At 39.3% G+C, this 19,046-nt stretch overlaps 1 protein-coding gene across 5 annotated transcripts in view; it reads left to right on the forward strand.

Annotated features, from left to right (window-relative positions):
* The first annotated feature begins 480 nt into the window (after window positions 1–480).
* Window positions 481–19,046, forward strand: part of LOC125989434 (diacylglycerol kinase zeta) — a 41,671-nt gene continuing 23,105 nt past the window's right edge. The window contains exons 1-20 of one of the 5 annotated variants that reach the window (XM_049755814.2): window positions 3,340–3,574; window positions 8,654–9,786; window positions 10,808–10,907; window positions 11,135–11,230; window positions 11,621–11,698; window positions 12,474–12,530; window positions 12,680–12,748; window positions 12,822–12,893; window positions 12,982–13,098; window positions 13,166–13,225; window positions 13,651–13,722; window positions 14,444–14,551; window positions 14,674–14,756; window positions 14,824–14,884; window positions 15,053–15,166; window positions 15,604–15,741; window positions 16,396–16,474; window positions 17,149–17,204; window positions 18,626–18,688; window positions 18,781–18,854. In XM_049755814.2, coding sequence (XP_049611771.1) covers window positions 8,819–9,786; window positions 10,808–10,907; window positions 11,135–11,230; window positions 11,621–11,698; window positions 12,474–12,530; window positions 12,680–12,748; window positions 12,822–12,893; window positions 12,982–13,098; window positions 13,166–13,225; window positions 13,651–13,722; window positions 14,444–14,551; window positions 14,674–14,756; window positions 14,824–14,884; window positions 15,053–15,166; window positions 15,604–15,741; window positions 16,396–16,474; window positions 17,149–17,204; window positions 18,626–18,688; window positions 18,781–18,854 — 2,465 coding nt within the window. In that variant the 5' untranslated portion in view covers window positions 3,340–3,574; window positions 8,654–8,818. Of the gene's footprint in view, window positions 1,519–3,339; window positions 3,575–8,653; window positions 9,787–10,807; window positions 10,908–11,134; window positions 11,231–11,620; window positions 11,699–12,473; window positions 12,531–12,679; window positions 12,749–12,821; window positions 12,894–12,981; window positions 13,099–13,165; window positions 13,226–13,650; window positions 13,723–14,443; window positions 14,552–14,673; window positions 14,757–14,823; window positions 14,885–15,052; window positions 15,167–15,603; window positions 15,742–16,395; window positions 16,475–17,148; window positions 17,205–18,625; window positions 18,689–18,780; window positions 18,855–19,046 lie in introns of those variants that run through there. The other 4 variants (XM_049755815.2, XM_049755816.2, XM_049755817.2 and 1 more) reach the window with 4 other exon arrangements.

Consider the following 19,046-nt stretch of genomic DNA (forward strand, 5'->3'; position numbering starts at 1 on the left):
TAGAATAGAATAGAATAGAATAGAATAGAATAGAATAGAATAGAATAGAATAGAATGCAATGCAATGCAATGCAATGCAATGCACGGCACAACACTACACTACACTACACCACACTACACTACAGTAATATACAATACAATACAATACAATACAATACAATACAATACAATACAATACAATACAATACAATACAATACACCTTTTGGTAATATTTTACTTTTTCACTTTCACTTTATTTATTTTAGTGCAGGTAAAATTTTCATTTGGGGTATTTCACCTGTAACATAAACAACTCCATAGTATATTATATCTTTATCCATTTCAAGTCTAAGGGCTCCATAGTTTCGTTTCTTTTTTTTTTTAAATTCTTTTTATGTACGGGCAATACTTTTTTTTAAGAGGCGTGTGGAAGTTTATTGTTCAGGCATGTCACAGGGCAGCTAACAGTGAGGCCCTGAGCTGGGGGACTGTTGTCATTAGCCACTTCCGTGTTTTGAGCCGGGTGGGGATGAGAGAATCACTGCCTGCTTGTGTACGCGTTTGCCGTGTGTGTGCTCGCGTGCGTGCCGGTCGCTTGTCTTGCGTGAGCTTGGCAATCGTATTATGCGCACTCGTGCGTGTCAGCGTTTACGCTAATGGACTGTACTGATTAAATCAACAGCCAAAATGAGGAGGAAAACGGAAGGAGCTAAGTGTGAAGTTCGAGAAGAGAAATGGAGGAGGAAGAAGCCTCTGAGAAAAACTCAAGGACTGAGAAGTGAGATGTGACGTGACACGAGAGTGAGTCGCTGCAAAAACTACTGAGTTGGAGAGGAATGCAAGCAAGGATTAAGTCAACACTAATCTCTTTACATACACTCAACCCACCTTGTGTGCCTTGTTTAAAAGACCTTTGGCTTATGGATTATTGACTTTGTAGCCTTTGTAGGGTAGCCATATTTGAAGTCTTTAAAGAGTCCCTTAAACATTGTAATATATGTACCGTCGCGTTTGTTAATGGTTGGTGCTGGTGTTTACGCTGCAGATTTGTTTGCAAGTTGTATATTATACCTTGAAATAATCATCGCTATCAAACATTTTATACGTATATCGTGTGACACTGGAGACATTTAGAGCCCCCAGAGTGTTCTTCAATGATTTGGGGTCAGGATGCTTGAACAAGAACATTTTACAAGCTTTGATAGCGTCACCTGTCAAAATGAGGTAGGCCGAGACCTTTGAGCCCAGGACTATCGGAAATTATCTGTCATGGATAGCAACAACACCGACCAGGTGTTAGGTGCACAGATGAACCTCCACGATTGTTTTTGCAAGGAAAAAGCAGGCGATGAAGATGATTCATTAAAAGACGATCGAGATGGAGGACTTAGTTCCAGCTCATCTATTTCTTCACAACGTACCTGCTCCCCTATTCCCCATTCCTCCCCCAGCCTCCCTCCAAACTGTATGGAGGAAGAGAAGGAGATGCTTTTTGGCTGCTCCAAATCATTCACTGGACTAAAACTCTTCAAAAGAAGGTAAGAGCCAGGCAGGCTGCAAGTGTAATATCATGTGATGACGGAAGGTGGCGACATTGATTCACTGTTCTATTCAACAGAGTTCTAAACATTTATTTGCTGGAAGTGGTGACAAAACTCATTTGATGTCGGGTATATCTGGCCTAGAAAACCAAAGCATAATAGAAATAACAATAACAATAACGTTTGCCTCTCTGTTTGAATGCAAAACAGTACAAGTGTATTTTTTGCAAAACTTTGAGAGCAACCAAAAGTGTACTTTGCTTTCCCTATCGTCTTAAGATGTGCATTTTAGTTGATCACGGTAATTGTAAAGAGAGTAAATTAATGAATTTACAGGCATTGGGATTGTGCATAAACATGTAATGCATTTTTGGAGGTAAAAGAAATTATTTTACTCATCTGTGCATATTAAAACTAAAACTAAAGTTGACTCCTGAACTGTACAAGTAAGGAGAACTATGTTAAATAGGGTAATGGAAAAAAGTAATCACCAGTCCTGTAAATGTTTAAACTTTGGACAAACAAGGCACCTACTGTCCATAAGAAAAATCTGTAGGCGTGCCATCAGGCAAAAAATACTGGGAAAAAATGACTAATTGAACTAGCCATGACTTCATCTGCTTTATATGACTGGCAACCGGTTCATTGTATACGACCCCACCATCAAATGGACAAGCATTTCATTAGCATTTAATTTCACACCCAGTCATAAAGGGACATGATTCCCTTTCTCATTGTTGTCATGCCAATATGAGCTTTGTGATGAGGATCAATACTTTGAGTTTTCCTAATCAAGGTGGCACTGCTGTTGAGTTGTCGGCACTTCCACATCTCAGTTGTGAGTTTTGGGGTTCTAATAGTGTTGGGCGATATGAGGAAAAAAAATCTCTCAACAAAAAAACTGCAAATCGACTTGCTTGAGAGAACAATTATTGTAGTGATGGGAGAATGAAGCTTCAAATTTGCTTCTAAACCAGTTGTATTTTTTGCCTACTCAAGATGGCACAGTTAGTTTAAATAAAGAGTTTTAAAAATTGGCATGTCAGTGTGCTTTCAGCTCAATACTGCCATCTCGAGGAGTGAAAAATATACCACTGATTCATGAAGCAAATTTGATGCTTCATTTTCCCCATCACTACCCTACAGTAATTGGTCATCATCATAATAATTTGAATACTTGATATGTATGTACTATATGGACTGTACTTTGTGTAAGTTACCATAAATTATGGATGGTCAGGGCTTAGTTATATTTAAATTTTTTTCATACATCTCATTTCATACAATTTAAAATTGTGTCCGGGCTTTTTTGGATCTTTTCATTGATTTTTGTGAATCTTTCATACAGTTTAGTTCATTGAGTTTATCCTTAAGATGAGCCAAATAAGTACAATGCGTGTTTGTTCAACTTGGCAAAGGGTTTCATGGGTGTGCTGCTCAACCTTTCTTTAGCAGCAGTTGTGCTATGGTTTGTGGTGGGACTGAAGTGTCAGAGAATTGCTCTTCATTATGGCAACCGTTTTTAATCACATCTTATAATATTTTTTTGAACCATGTCTTGTGAAATCCCAAATCACTTCCAGGCTACGGACATGGACGGGACACTCCTCCATATTTGAATAAAAGTTGCATTCCATTGGCTGCTGCCACAGAGTCACTCTGATAATTACTGCGTATAACAATTGCAATTCATCTTTCTCATTACGGGAATTTCCAGTTGAATGTAATTTCCTTCACATGGTTAACTGTTTTTTGACACTTTATTGTGGCACGTTGCACTACCGTTCCTTTTTAGGACATTTACTCGTGCATTTCGAGTGTATTAGGAAAGTGTTGTTGCCCTCAGCGCATCGAGGAATTAAATGCTGGTTTATTTTTGTCAAGGCTCTCGTGCTCTTTGTCTCTTGGCCACACCTTCTCTCTCTCTCTCTCTCGCTCACTCTCTTTCTCTCTCGTTTGCTGAGCTTCTGGTTCCCTGTCACTATACAGGAAGCCTTAGTGAGAGCAAATAGGAGAGGAAGCATGGTTGGATAGTTTACTTCAGACTTTGCAGGTTCGTATCTTATTTATTCTATCTACTTTAGTTTGAAAAGAAAACTAAGCAGGACAACATGATATAATTGTTGCAACATTAGCTTGGTGCGGTTCGGTGATATTGGGCAGATGCAGTGCTGTGTGGTCTTCCTGTTACTCATTTTAAATTTTTATAAGTCACATCGTGTTGAGTCAATTTCTAAAGTCATCAGTTGTGCATCGCACTAGTATGATGAGTGAGTGCAAACAATTAATTTAAGGGTATTGCACTTGACACAGACTAAATTTTCAGACTAAATCAGAGGTTAAAATGGGGTTACAACAAGCTGTGGTTCAAGACCTCAGAAAATGTAGATCGAGGGAACCCAAGAGGTGTGGTGGATTATGGGATAAGAATATAACATTTGGCAAAAGATAAATGCAAGCAGCCATATTTCAACACTAGTTTGCAGCATCAATATTTCAAAACTCATATTGGGAAATCATAGTGGAGTGTTAGCTGAAATTTGGCAAACGCACTTTTTTAGTCCATACTACTGTACTGTGCGCTTTAGTGTTGATCATCACCCTAAAAGAAAACAAATATATAAACATACTTCAAGTGTTAATTATCTCTGAGAAGATATGCTCCAATTCAGGTTGCATGTCTAGGCAGGGCAAGGACCGTTCCATTTTTTGTGCATGAAGACACTTGTAATGCGCAGAGCAACAATTGCACTTTAGGCACTAAGGTTAGCCTTGAACACACGTTTTTGACCTATCAAACCATTGTTAAAAATTTCTCCTCCCCTCTCACTAGTGGATCTGTGAGAATGTCGGTTGGTTGTTATGGAACACTGTTCAGTGTATTTGCATCATGCGTCACTATTTTTCATGTAAATATTTAACCCGACAGCAGCTCTGGAAAGTAGTTTAAGTTCTTGTCCCGCTTCAACTCTTTCCGTGATGTACAGCAGTCCTGCCGCTGTTAGTTGTTGATCATTGGACAGACATGTTGCAAATGAGCAAACACAGAAAACGAATGAGCCGTGACCATTGTTACCGAAGCCCTTAGGCACTGTGACGTCATTTTCTGTCGACAGCAAGTGGCAGGAAAAACATACAGCAATAGTACTAATCAGAATAACATGTTTGGACTAGTGGGTGCGCATAAAGAAAATTTCAACTTGACTTGCTTACCTTATACTAATTAGGGGGAAAACACCCATCTGGCCAACGTGAAAAATGAAGGGGGGAAAAAAATTGAAGGCAGGAGCAATACTTCAGACTCCACTGTTCGTACGCCAGCTTTGTATCATTGAAGAATTTGATGAAAAAGGTCAACGTTGATCCAGACGGGAAAAATATTACCTTTTTGAGTAAACGGAAACAAACGTTTTGAACTTTCAAGTAGCTCATGTAGGTGGAATTTAACCAGGCCTTTTTTTTCCCATAACCATTTAACAACTCGGTTGACATTTTGCAAAACCAAAGTTCACATGACGCCAACTCACTACAACGCTCATATAAGCGTTCTTAAATGCGCATTCCTTTTCTCTTACTTTGAATGTGAATGCAATAATAATGTGTTAAAAATATTCATCTCACTATTTTTGCTCATATAAGGCGATGTTGAGGAAATTTCCACTTCTAGTGGATGAAAGCGTCTTTCCTTGCTTCCATTAGTGAGATGAACATTATGTTCGGGTACATGGATTCTACTTACATTCCGCCAGCTAAATACTATGAGCCTACTGCAGTCTGCTCTACTCACTGGCCATCAAATTCCAGGATGGCCAGTATAATAGAACCAACTTGACCACCAACTCAAGTATTATGCGGCTGCTTCTCTTTAGTGGAAGCTTAAGAAACGTGCTCACTGACTATCAGTCATTAACAAAATAAACAAAAAAAAAAAACCTCCAGGACCAATCTTAAAATAACATTGACATATGCAATATCATAGTGTTGATTCAACTCCAACGTGTTGATAATACAAACTCAGGTGGACAATGCGAGTAGTCGCATCTGGCTTCTCCCTCTTTCGTCTCCCACCATGGTAGGGGATTATAACTCTCCGGAAGCAGATGTTGCATAATAGCAAAACACACGCACCCTCACACACACATGATCCACACACACAAGATGCACACACCAGACTCAAATGAGAATGTACAGGGATCAGAAGATGAACAAGGCTGATCGTTTGCCAATATCAATATTTGAGATTGACACAAAAAAATTGTTGGTGGCCTTCCAGTGTTTATAAATGATGTGTTGCACCCACAGCTCCTTGTTTGGTATTCTATTGACATTACTAACACATAAACCATTGACTAGGTTTACATGTAGTCAATATTCGGGTTAAGGTCAAATTTCCGGTTTCTGAAACTTTCGGAATAACCCGTTTACTTGTCCTAACGGACAGTTACTACCCCCAATTATATACCCCAAATGAAATGGTGACACACACGGGCGTCATGACGCATATTGACGTCATTTCTGCTTGTTACTTTCTACCGCCAATAAAACACACAAGGAGTCTCTTTCCACCTCGCTCCAGAGGTGTGCTTTTCTGACACCCCTGCAAGCTCCGCCATGATTGTTTACATCTGCTTTTGTGACTTTTGAGCCGGACAAAAATGCTGGGGAGAGATCAATGTATTCCAGTTAGGCTTGCTATGGTGCAGATGCCGGACATACAAGGACTGCCTGTACTACAAAGGCTAAAATTCCTTGCTGATGGAGCAGGACCATGTCCACAACACATGTACAACTTGCATTTCATAGTGGTTCACAAACTTTTTTTTCCCCAAAAGTTTTCTAAAACTTTTTTTGTCTTGAGTACCCCCAGCAGGATCCTCTCATCATACCTTAAGGGGGTACTTATTATCATTATGGTTTGCTAATTCTCCGAAAGTAACACAGCTGATTATCGGATGAAAACCATTTGATTTCCATCCATCCATCTTCTTCCGCTTATCCGGGGTCGGGTTGCGGGGGCAGCAGCTTTAGGATGGACTCCCAGACTTCCCTCTCCCCAGCCACTTTATCCAGCTCATCCCGGGGGATCCCAAGGCATTCCCAGGCCAGCTGAGAGACATGATCTCTCCAGCGGGTTGTGGGTCGTCCACGGGGTCTCCTACCATTTGATTTCTTCCCCTTAATTTAAATGTTTAATTCTCAGGCATTATCTTCTTTTTAACTATAATTAAACCAAAAATAATATTGTCGTGAAAATAAACACATACAAACAAACAAACAAACAAACAAACAAACAAACAAATACATAAATAAATACAAATTATGAACTCAAAATAAGTAATAAACGTGCCTGGTGTATATAACTCCAAACATTTTCTACTAAAAGAAAAATGGATCTCATTTGTACTGTTTAAACTGGCATTTAGATTTTAATTATCTGGAACAAAACACGAGTCTTCCCCGGTAAACAATACCATTTTATGAACTGAGACTGAGATTGTTTACTTATCATCTTGTAAGTAAAATATTAAATGTATCTACTCTACCCCCTAAAATTTACAACTGCTGTTCAATCCTTAGATTGACCAATACATTTCCAAGGATGTCTACTTAAATTACTTTTTGGGACTTTCACTGCAACACTCTAAACTCAGTGGCCACTTGACTTGGAGAATATCTAGTTTGAAGCCGTTCCAAGGCAAGGTACTTTTGACTGTAGTTGTCGGGCATCATCTCGTTGTCATGTTGTCAAAATGTCAACATGATAAAGAGGACTGTTTAAATACCAATTCTATTTGAACCAGGAAATTTATCAGTCCCTTCATGGATTAAACACCTGTTGTGAAATGTTGTCAATCATTTCCTTGTTATGTAAAAAGTAGACACACTGAACAGTTTGACAGGTTCATTCAAAAGTTGTGAGAAGCTCAAATTTAAAGTTCACCTTTAAAGATTAAAGCATAGTTTTTTTTAGTTGCTACAAGCCCAAACATCTTTTGAGGAGTGTACTTGTTTGTACTCATGACCACACCATTAACTTAAGTGTTGACCATTTTAGATTATGAAAGTACCGTATTTTTCGGACTAAAAGTCGCTCCGGAGAACAAGTCGCATTCAGCCATAAAATGCACAAGAGGGAAAAAAACGTATATTTTGGGGTAAATTTATTTGACAAAATCCAACACCAAGAACAGACATGAACCAGCAACAACAGGTTAAACGATACGGTATGCTAACGTGACATAAACACAAACAAGGAGCTGAGAACCGGCATGACGTAACATTAACATTTATCCAAATAACTATAACATAAATAACACCCATATCAAACCATCTGTGTCATTCCAAATCATTAAATCCATCGATCGAATTCTTCGTCCTTTATGTAAACAACGCCACGTGTGCGCTGCACCGCTGACGTCGTCAGTTGCAGTTCAAATTAGCGAGTAATCCCTCGCTACATTGCGGTTCGTTTATCACAATTTCCGTACATCGCGGATTTTTGAATTTTGAAAATTTGTGAATAATTTCACATATAAGTCGCTCCTGAGTATAAGTTGCCCCGCCACCCAAACTATGAAAAAAAAAACGCGACTTATACTCCGAAAAATACGGTAATATTTTGACTACAGTCACTATCAAACTATGAATTACAAATTCAAACTGTAAATGTTACTGAAGTTATTAGCTTTTAGTTTAGCTAGCAAACAAACGATGATAAAAACATAAGCTCTTTTATGGAGGTAATTAATGTTCACCGGTACATGATTTTTTTAAACGCAGGCTGTTGCTGAATGTAAAGTAGTACTTGATTACTGTTTCCAGTTGCACAAAAGACACACGCTCTTATGTTGTCATGACACTGCTCATGTTCTTAAAAGCTGCATAAGGAAGGAACATACTTTGAACAACACAGCACTGCATCATAGACCCGCTGATTGCATTATTTTTTTAAATGGCTGCTTGCGCAATTTGTACATTTAAGAGATTGAATTCAAAAGGAAAATTGTAATATATATTTAGTATTCAGTGGTTAATTCAATGCATAAGCTGCAGCTTATGACTAATATTTGTAGACAAAGAGCCCGTTTGAAGTCATTGTCTACGTAAATTTACCGAGCTGTTTAATTTGCAGAGCAGCCTGTTTTCCCGGGAGGTGGACCAGTGGATGATCGTCTTCCTTCTTTGGATCCTGTCGTGCCATCTGCGCTGATATTTGACCTTTGAACTTAAAGCTCTCTCAAAGATGACTAGAGACAAGACACTACCATGATTGAGTGCCTCTTGTGTTCCAAACAGCATGGATTTCTTCTTCCAGCGTCATTTTCATCGATGGCACAAGAGACAGAAGTTTCCGTCGACTGTCTGTCAACCCGGACCCGCTGTCCTGGTCAGCAAAGCACGGAGGCGTTCAAGTATTGGCCTCCCCTCCGTAGCGCTACTAGAAAGCAGGCGTTCCTCTAGCGGTTTGCCACTGCTTCCTTATCAGAGGCGTCCCAGTGTTGGCGTTTTGGTGGCCAGCGGACAGAGGCGACAGTCCATTAAAGATGCGACTTGTACCAGTTCAAGCCAATCAGATGAAGAAACCGGACTCGAGAGGCCTAATACGCCAATTACGAGAGAATGGAGACCATCTCAATGCAAACGTACTGCTCGCCGTTCTTCCTCTGCCTTCTCTGGCGGGCGCCGAAGAATGGCGGTGCGATACTGTCCCCCCTCTAAAGAAAAATCCATTGAACCTCATTTGCTTGGTTCCTCCATGTTGCTTGCGAGTGTTGTCCAGATGGGCAGCAGTGTGAAAGAAAAATCCTCCGTCTCACTTTGTTCCTGTGCTGGGTCCGATGGGGAGCAAGCAGTCAGCCAGCAAGTGGGGGACCAAACAGTTAGCAGATCTCGAGTGCACGCAACCCAAGCCGCTATGAAGAAACGCATTAAACCTCGACCTTTCCTCCGACCTCCTCGCTGTCTAAGACGGAACTCCTCCCATCTCCTCCCAGCTGAGTCTGTCTATCACAACAGCGAATTGGTTTACGGACTTTATGGTCGCTATTATCTACGAAGATCGAGTCAAGGTCCTCACCCTCAAAATACAATCTTTCAGACTTCCACCAGCAGCCTCACTCTGAAGCAAATGGATTCAACCGATCTGAAGTCGGATCCTGAGGCACTGCCTAGTGAACTCCCTGAAAGCTACTCTTCACCTATCAATAGATCAGAGGGGTTGACATACTATGATCCATATCTGGAAACATGGGAGAACTTCCTATCGTATGTAATAAACTCTTTCACAAACACTCATTCAGTGATACATTCGCTTCTTGCCTAGAATTTGTATAGGCCGGACGTGGCGCATGTAAGATTGCGGGGGCTTAGTTCTCATTTGAGAACATTGAGGTGATTGTTTTGTGCGCACGCTTTTCTTAATACGCCCTCCCCCGCAAGCTCACAGAATAGACCGAGAGACATACATAATTAATTTCAATTAATTTGCCTGTGAATATTCTCATTCATCCAGGTCATTTAATTCTCGGCAGTGAATCACAATTGGACTATTCTGGTTGTCTTAGAAGGTTCTCATCCGAGCAGAACAGTAAAGTTGCAACTGATTCAATGCCTTGGGTTTCCTTTCTCAAACTTTAAGCATCCTACACGTTTTGGGAACGTAATCTAAAGATTTTGGGCATTATGACGTTGCAGCCATCCTGGTGTTCAAAAGCAAAATCATAATCACTTCAGGAGCATCGTGAAGGCTGTCTTATTATCAAAAGTGAAGATTGCAAGAACCATTAGGAGGAAAAAATCGGAATATGGTGATGTACGGCCGTATGTGACGAGAGTTCAGACCACTGAAGTTGAATCATTTGTCAAGTGGTTTTGTTGACTCCATCATGGGTAATGATTAAGGTGAATCATTCTAGTGGGTGGATGTTCCATTTAGGTCATATAGACACAAATGGTGAAAATAAATCTCAGCAAAATGTAATGACTTGTTTCTTGGTCGTCACGCCACCCCTCTATAAAGTTGCATTGAAGTTGCTTTTGTATTTTTGTGCAATTCTGTTAACTAGGGTTGATCTACTGTTTATTGCTTTACCAAGTCAAAATGACTACTGTAGGAAGGTCATTAAAACACCAAGGTAAACGTAAACTCTGGTACTTGTGCTTCACACTACTTCCTTCCACTAAAAAAATATGCAGTGTCCAATTTTATGCAGGATTTTGTATTGCCAAGTAGAATAGTATGGCATCAGGTTTGACTTCCCTCCTCTGTTTTTATTTTTCTTCCCAGAAAAGCAATAGCAAAATCCAGCCTACCCTGTCAGCCAAGTACTTCATCTTTCAGGCAAACAGAATCAGAAGCAATCATCAGCAGCACTGTTGACTGGACTGTAAGTACAAGTATACAGTAAGGACCAGCATCAGTGATCTGAATTCCTGTAGGCTGAAGTTGTATTCTAAATCTTGAACATGTCCATTCAAGACGTAGTTATAGGCTTCTAATTTATCGACCTTCAGAAAATGCTCGTTTTTTTTTTTAAAAAGGTAGTGACTAAGCGGTCGGTAAATATTGCCCCCCTCTTTTTCTGTATTAATGAATGTTTTTTTTTCTGACTAGGAGTCTGCTCAGTGTGGGGATCATATCTGGTTTGAGACGAATGTGTCTGGGGACTACTGTTATGTTGGAGAACAACACTGTATTGCCAGAACACTGGTTAGTATTGCATGTTAGAATTTTATTATATGGTATTTGTTTTTTGAGTGTTTATAAGGCCTATATTCTGGTTCGAAAAGTGTTACTGACCGCATTTAAACACAGTCACCCTAATGTAAGACATCGGTGGCAGCAAAAAGAACTCTAATATCTACAAAAAAATTTTTTCCAAACTGACTTCATCAGGTAGCAAGATTATGATCATATTTGCAAGACTAAGAAGTTGAAGGTATTAGACTGGCCAAGTAAAGACCCAGACTTAAGCCTTGTTTTACCCACTAAAGAGGCAATTGAAGCTAGCAACCCCCATAAACAAACAATAGCGGAAAGAGGGCGTGAATAAAAAGAAAAAGTACAACTTTTTTTTTTTTATATTCTTATTCTTCACAGCAAAAGTCAGTCACCCGGAGAAAGTGTGCTGCCTGCAAGATAGTTGCTCACACGATCTGTATTGAACAACTGGAGAAGGTAAGTTTGCTTATTTATGGTCTTAGGTTTTAGGCATTTTGAAATTTTTAATCTTGCCTGCGTATCCTGCCTGTGTATGTGTGAGCGTACTTGCATGCTCACACGTACGCACATGGGCAAAATTGTTGATACTGTGATAGGGACTGTGGTCGAGTTGTGTCATTTAAAAAAATGTGTACTTCCTTGATATGAATACGAATTATATGCGAGCGTACTTGCATGCTCAGCTCATGGGCAAACTTCTTGGTAGAGTGATAGGGACTGTGGTCGAGTTGTATCACTTTAAAAAATGTGTACTTCCTTGATATGAATTCCTTTTTAGATGTCCGTTTGTGGCAATTTATAGCATCCTAGAAAGATGAGGAGCTCTGAGTAGCATTATGTTTTACGCAGGCAGCGCATCACATTTAAGGGCAACCGGAACTAATCTACAAAATACAAATGTCATCATGTATAATTATTGATTATATTACAAGATTTTAGATCAGTAGTTTGGGAAGGTGTGCCAAGTTCTTACACTATCCCCGCATGTCTCACTGGGAACTGCATCTATCCATTTTTTCTACCGTTTGTCCCCATGGGGGGCTGGAGCAGTCATCCGGCAGTAGGCAGGGGACACCCTGAACCGGTTGCCAGCCAATCGCAGGGCACACAGAGACGAACAACCATCGGCACTCGCACTCACACTTCCGTGCTGTGACTGTTTATCTAAATGATTCCCTATGATACATTACATGACTGTTCATACCTGTACTCTTCCTGTACTCTCTTCTAGATTAATTTCAGATGCAAGCCATCTTTCAGGGACTCTAGTCTCAAAAACATTCGAGAGGTGAGTTGTGGGAATGTGCTTAGTGGTGATCAGGGTTAAAAGACAAACTGCTTGCTAACAGTCTTTTTGCCAGTAAGCATAAGTTAAAGATTCATTTTGTTGAAAATGTTTATTTTTTGAAAATGAACCCCGATCATTTTGCGTTCCAGCCCAACATTGTACGTCATCACTGGGTGCATCGAAGAAGACAAGAGGGAAAATGTAAACAATGTGGCAAGGTGGGTGGTGGTGGTGATTTTGTTTTTCTTAAATACTTCATTGTTAAGACCTAATAACTATTTTGATCTTCAGGGCTTCCAGCAGAAGTTTGCTTTCCACAGTAAAGAAATTGTTGCCATTAGCTGCTCTTGGTGCAAACAGGCGGTGAGCATGTCTTTAATGGTCTTAAATAACAATCTCACAGTTCAAAGAAATGGTTTCATAATGAGGAAATGTACTTCCCCCGCTTTAGTTTCACAACAAGGTGTCCTGTTTCATGTTACACCAAATTGAGGAGGTTTGTCCAATAGGAGCTCACGCTGCCCTCATAGTTCCGCCCTCGTGGATTGTTCGAGTCCGACGTTGCCAGGTAATAATTGCCGAAGGTTTGTTTATAGTTTTTGATCTCAATTTAAAAATAAAGGAATTCATTTCAGTGTCAGCAGTGTTGCCACACTCAAGCAGGAGAACACTTAAAACATGATCATCAGTCAGGAGTGAGTAACAATGTATGACCTTAATAACATTGATAACACCAACCTCACCCATAGATGGGTTTTTTTAATTTATATTTTTATCTCAACTTAATAATGACATTTTCTTGTGAAGATTTTTGTCTAACATTCCTAAAAAAATACTAATAATGATCTAATTACTCCACTGAAAATATCAGTCATATTAGACACAAAAATAACTTTTTTTCTCTCAAAAATATACTGTTTGGTTTTGTTATTTACCATTAGTTACTGTAGGGCTTCATCCTATTACAATTATTCATTTTCCACGCCACATGTCATTAGAGTCTCTGGGTGAGTTGGAATTTATCCCAGTTTACATTAGGTGGTGGGCAGTGTGTATAGTAGATATTCACCTGTTAAAAATTTTACACAGCATCCTTAACTTATGTTCTGTTTTCAAACAGGCATCAATGAAGTCCAGTAAAAAGAAAAAAAGGACATCATTCAAGAGAAAAAGCAGTAAAAAAGGAGCTGAGGTATATTAGCACCATTTATGATCCTTGATGATTCCATATTTAAAGACTTGCTGATTTACATTGATGGTTCCCTTCACAAGACTTTGCTCTATGAATCCACGTGGGACAACGTGTTGTTCTACTTATAAGCCCCAGGAACTTCATTTGTGTCATGTCTGAGCTGGTATTACATGAGCCATAATTTGTTGTGACAAAAAAGTATTTAATCATGTGGTTGAACATTTTGATCCTTTTTGGTTACAAAATGACAAAAATGATTACCTGGCAATTGGCTGAGTGAATAAATTGAGCTTTTTTTTTTTTTACTACAAAAGTACAGTAAATGAAATCTCTAAGATATGAAGTATCTAATTTTGAATCAGTGTGTACTGCTGCTGGTCTGAAAAGGAAGAGATAAATTATTATAATAAATTATTCGTCAATAAGTCATTCCCACGGATAGGGACTGAATCCAGTCATGCATAGCAAAGTTCTGGGAGTAATTCCCAGAGTTACCATGTCACACTTCCTGGAGGCACGTTGTCCTATATTCCCTATGTTTATCTGATTTATATTTTCATGAGTATTTGGAGTTTTCTCTGGCCCTGTTTTGTTAATTCACATTATTATACTTCAATTTTTTTGTATCATTGCATTAGACTGAGCGATTATTCCACCCCATCATTTGCATCCAGTTTTGGAGGGAATTGTTATTTTTAGCAACGTTGTTTTGTGTACTCAGTACTCAATGGATGTACGGCAGTGGAAGCCCTTCATCATCCGGCCTATTCCTTCCCCGTTGATGAAACCGCTGGTGGTGTTTGTTAACCCTAAAAGTGGAGGAAATCAGGTATTGTTAAAATAGATCCTGTCTTGGTCTTTGACTCTGATATTTATTTATTTTTTTGGGCGGGATATTTATTTTTTTTTTTTGGGCGGGGTGTTTATTTTATTTTTTTACACATCTGACAGGGCACAAAAATCCTTCAGTCCTTCATGTGGTATCTGAACCCAAGGCAGGTTTTTGACCTGAGCCAGGGAGGACCCAAAGAGGGGTAACTATTCACAGAAGCATTCAAATACTCTCTTATGATTTATCATTAATTAACCACTAACATCTAGATTGGAGTTATATCGCAAAGTTCACAACCTGAGGATTCTCGCCTGTGGAGGCGATGGAACTGTGAGTACCTAAAGGAAATGCACAAATAAAATAAATTGTACTGTGTCTTCATTCTATGTGTAGTTGTGTAGCACTGTAATCCATTTTACTGAGAGTGTGTTCTAATATGTTTGATTCTTTTGCATGTACGTGTGTGTGTTTGTGTGTTTGCGTGCGTGTGCGCAAAAGGTGGGGTGGATCCTGTCTTGCCTTGATGAACTTGGGTTGAATCCTCAACCTCCTGTTGCTGTGTTACCACTTGGGACAGGAAATGACCTTGCTCGGACTCTCAATTGGGGAGGGGTGAGTCCAAATAGCAAACGTGGCAATAGTATTAAAACTCTGTATTTATAGAGACGTACAGAGTTGGTGCAGGGAAGAAAAGTGTGGTTGCTAGAGAAGTTTTCATTTTTTGTGCTCATTCTTGCTTCTTCAGCTGTGCCTGTGAGGCACACAGCTAGAGCAACCGCTCCGTCTTGAAGCTTCTTAATACATTTTAGAAGGTTTTTTATGATATGCCAAAAAACAAAAACCCAATTTTAGTAACTCTTTGTGGAAAAAAAAAAAGAAGAAGCTATTTACAGCCTTTGACAGACGCCTGATTTTGTGAAAACTAAATACGAGTAAGGACAGAGTGGTGAGGAGGAAAGGTGTCCGACACAGGACCAGGAAAATTTGGTAAAGTGCCCACCTCTGTTGTTTATATGGGTTTGATTTTTTAAAATATTTTGTGCATCCAGGGCTATACAGACGAACCCCTGTCCAAGATCCTGTCTCATGTTGAGGATGGAAGTGTGGTCCAACTTGATAGGTGGAATCTACACGTTGAAGCCAACCACAGTGCGGGGGCTGAAGTGGATGAACAGCAAAGTGATAAGGTTTGCTGTAAAATATTGTGAACCTTAACTTTTAGCAGCATTATAGAACGAAACCCAATATTTTATTTCCGCTGATGACGTACAGTATATATACAAACGCGTATGTAAATGTCAGTGGCGCTGATTCATTCCCTCCTGTTAGTCACTGTGCAAATTGACATTCTCATGCACACATACAGACTCGTCATCTAACGGCTTCTGTTTCAACGCTTCAGTTTGACGCTATCCGTTTGGTTCATATGCATGCTCAATTATTTATCTCATTAAGCCGGCACAACAATGTGTGTCTTTGGTGCTCTTTTTGAAATATTCCGTTGCTTGTTTGTTTTCTGTAAACGTTCACTACGACCACCAGTAACTGAAAGAGACTGGCACCAAATCCTCGCTTGGAGTTCCGAAACTGACAACAAGACCAGAACATTGAATCTTTCTGGTGCATAGAGATCTTGAACTGCAGAGATTACAGCGCGCTTGAAATTCATACACATGTCAGTCTGTGTGCATTATATGTATAAAACCTATTTAATAACTTTTATTTACAAAATAAATATTAGATGGAAAAAAAAAGTGTTGGGCTAAGGTACATATTTTATCACCAAACAAAATTATAATAAAGTAGTGGTAATATGTTCTGTTCTGTTTCCGTTCCCTCAGCTTCCCCTGGACGTGTTCAACAATTACTTTAGCCTTGGCTTTGACGCACATGTGACCTTAGAGTTCCATGAGTCAAGAGGTATGTTGCCAAATGGAAAACAATTTTTTTTTTCTTGACCTAAAAGAACTCTGAACCTGATTGAGAGTTGTGTGCATCACCATTATCATGTGAACATTAGACACTAGCTATGTCCTTGTCTGATGCAAAACTGTGTTTCCACTGCAGAGTGTGTGAAAGGAATGGTGATACGTGGGTCAGTAAATAACTTGACATACTGGCTTTTAATGAGGCAGCACGATAACCCAGTGATTAGCATGTTAGTCTCAGTTCTGAACTTCAGAATTTAGACTTCTTTCCTTTTGATGAAGTTTGCATGATCTGCCCATGATTTTTTTTTTTTTTTTTTTTTTCAGTTACCAGCTCCCCTTTGGTATTTCACAAACGTGCTGTCATTGAGGACAGACTTGTCTGTAAATGTTTGATATTTTGATTCATGTACAATGGAAATTTAGAGAAACGCTAACAGTACTGCTGATGGTGTGATGGATTTTATGAGCCTGCAGCACCTAAAGCACGCCCCCTAGCTGCTGCAGTTGTCCCATTTGAGGCCCTCTATTCATTTATGCTTCTATTTGCATCGGGCTTAAAGTCCTCTAAGAAATATGTTTAATTTATTTTTTAAAAATGTCTTTCGGTAATCTTGTTTGTTTTTCTATGATTATTTCTAATATGATTGTATGTCATTGTTTTAGAAGCCAACCCAGAGAAGTTTAACAGCCGTTTCAGGAATAAGATGTTCTATGCTGGGGTGAGTGTATGCAATAAGTCAATTTGTCTAAAACTTTTTTTTTTTTTATAATCGTCATTTTAAATGAAGAATCTTCTAACCTGTCACTACTCTAAATGTGGTTGTTTTGTGCATTTTCTCACAGAATAATCTTTGCTATTTTTTCTAACTTCATTCAAGTACATTTGATTGTAACAATATGTATCTCATAGTCTTAAGAAAAATAATGCTTTTCTTGTCATTGTATCAGATTCATCAAAATTGTTGTATACGCTCCTGAGGTGCTGTTAAAAAAAAAATCACATGATAGCGATAAACATCAAAAGCTCACACAGTAAATAATAAGAGGATCTTGTTTGCTAATAGTGTCTTCAAATCAACTTGCTTGATATACTGGATATCTGTCATTGCTATGGCAACCACATATTGATTTTAGCTAAGAAAAGAAAAGAAAAACAGGGTCAAATCTTTTGAATGCTACACAGGCTTAATGAAGAGTGGAGCATCTCTGTTCCCTTGGTGACCCCCGACCATCTGCTTCAGTGGTCTCATATCAGTGGACTATAAGACCGAGTTCATCTATAAAAACATTCAGACCCAATTGTTTGTCCTGATTTTGCCCCTTCTCTACAGGATGCAAAACACCTTACTGTGGTTGGCCTATAAGATTATAAAATGATAAGATGTGTTAGAAGTGTTTTTGTCCCAATAAATGGGTTGGGCCGACAATGTTAAATTTTAAATGCTCAATATTTTCAACCAAAAATCTCGCCGAGTGTGGGGAAAACCACCAAGTCTCGCATCATTTACTCTGTGAACTGTGATGTGAACAAAATATAGTCAAACTGAAGCGACTTTGCTGACGAACAAGCAAGTTGCGTTAATAAAACAAGAAACCTATTATGTTTTTTGTTTTGTATTCAAGTTGCTTGCCCAGATGGCAAGTATTTTCCCAAGCAAGTCACTTTAAGGCATGTGTGTCCATTGTCTTGATATTTTTCTGTTCTTTACTCTTGAATTTACTTTCACAGCTTTAGTGCCATCTTGTGGCATCACAGTGCTTTACAGAAAGAGCACAAAAAAATGCAAATAGGTGAATTTGTCACGAGTGAGCCACAGATAAGAGTGTAGTGATTGTTGCGACACATCTTGGGGGGGGGGGGGATGCTATGTGACCTATAAGGCAACAATATATAGTAGATTTTTTGTGTGTTTAGTTTAAGGATTAGCTAGAGTAAAAACAGCTTGCCAGTATTGAAAACTACCTTAAAATAAATTCCAAAAAGGCTAATGAGCACATCTTGTGTCAGTGTGTTGATGCTTTGTCTGATACTTCGCTTGTAAATGCTGATGAATTATTTTTGTACCATCTGAGTGTGGCGCCTAAAGCATTGCAGAATGAACATTTATAGATGTATTGTATGTTTGTGACTCCCATACAGACAGCATTCTCGGATTTCCTTATGGGAAGCTCCAAAGACTTTTCGAAACACATCCGAGTTGTGGTGAGTAGCTGCCAGGCAAGTTGGTGCTTCTTGTGTGAACGCTCTAGCACTCATTTGTGTGTGTGTGTATGTTTCTGTGCATTTGTCTGCAGTGTGATGGGACCGATTTAACATCAAAGGTTCAAGATTTGAAGCTCCAATGTCTGGTCTTTCTCAACATTCCCAGGTTTGTCGCAATAGCTACCACGCTGAGTTTTGACAGAATATAATGACTACTGGGTCTCGTGGGCATGCTGGAGCCTATCCCAGCAGTCATAGGCGGGGAACACCCTGAACCAGTTGCCAGCCAATCGCAGGGCACACAGAGACGAACAACCATTCGCAATTTGGAGTGCTCAATCAGCCTACCGTGCATGTT

The sequence above is a fragment of the Syngnathus scovelli genome, chromosome 2 (genome assembly GCF_024217435.2).
Source record: "Syngnathus scovelli strain Florida chromosome 2, RoL_Ssco_1.2, whole genome shotgun sequence".
Classification (NCBI taxonomy): Eukaryota; Metazoa; Chordata; class Actinopteri; order Syngnathiformes; family Syngnathidae; genus Syngnathus; species Syngnathus scovelli.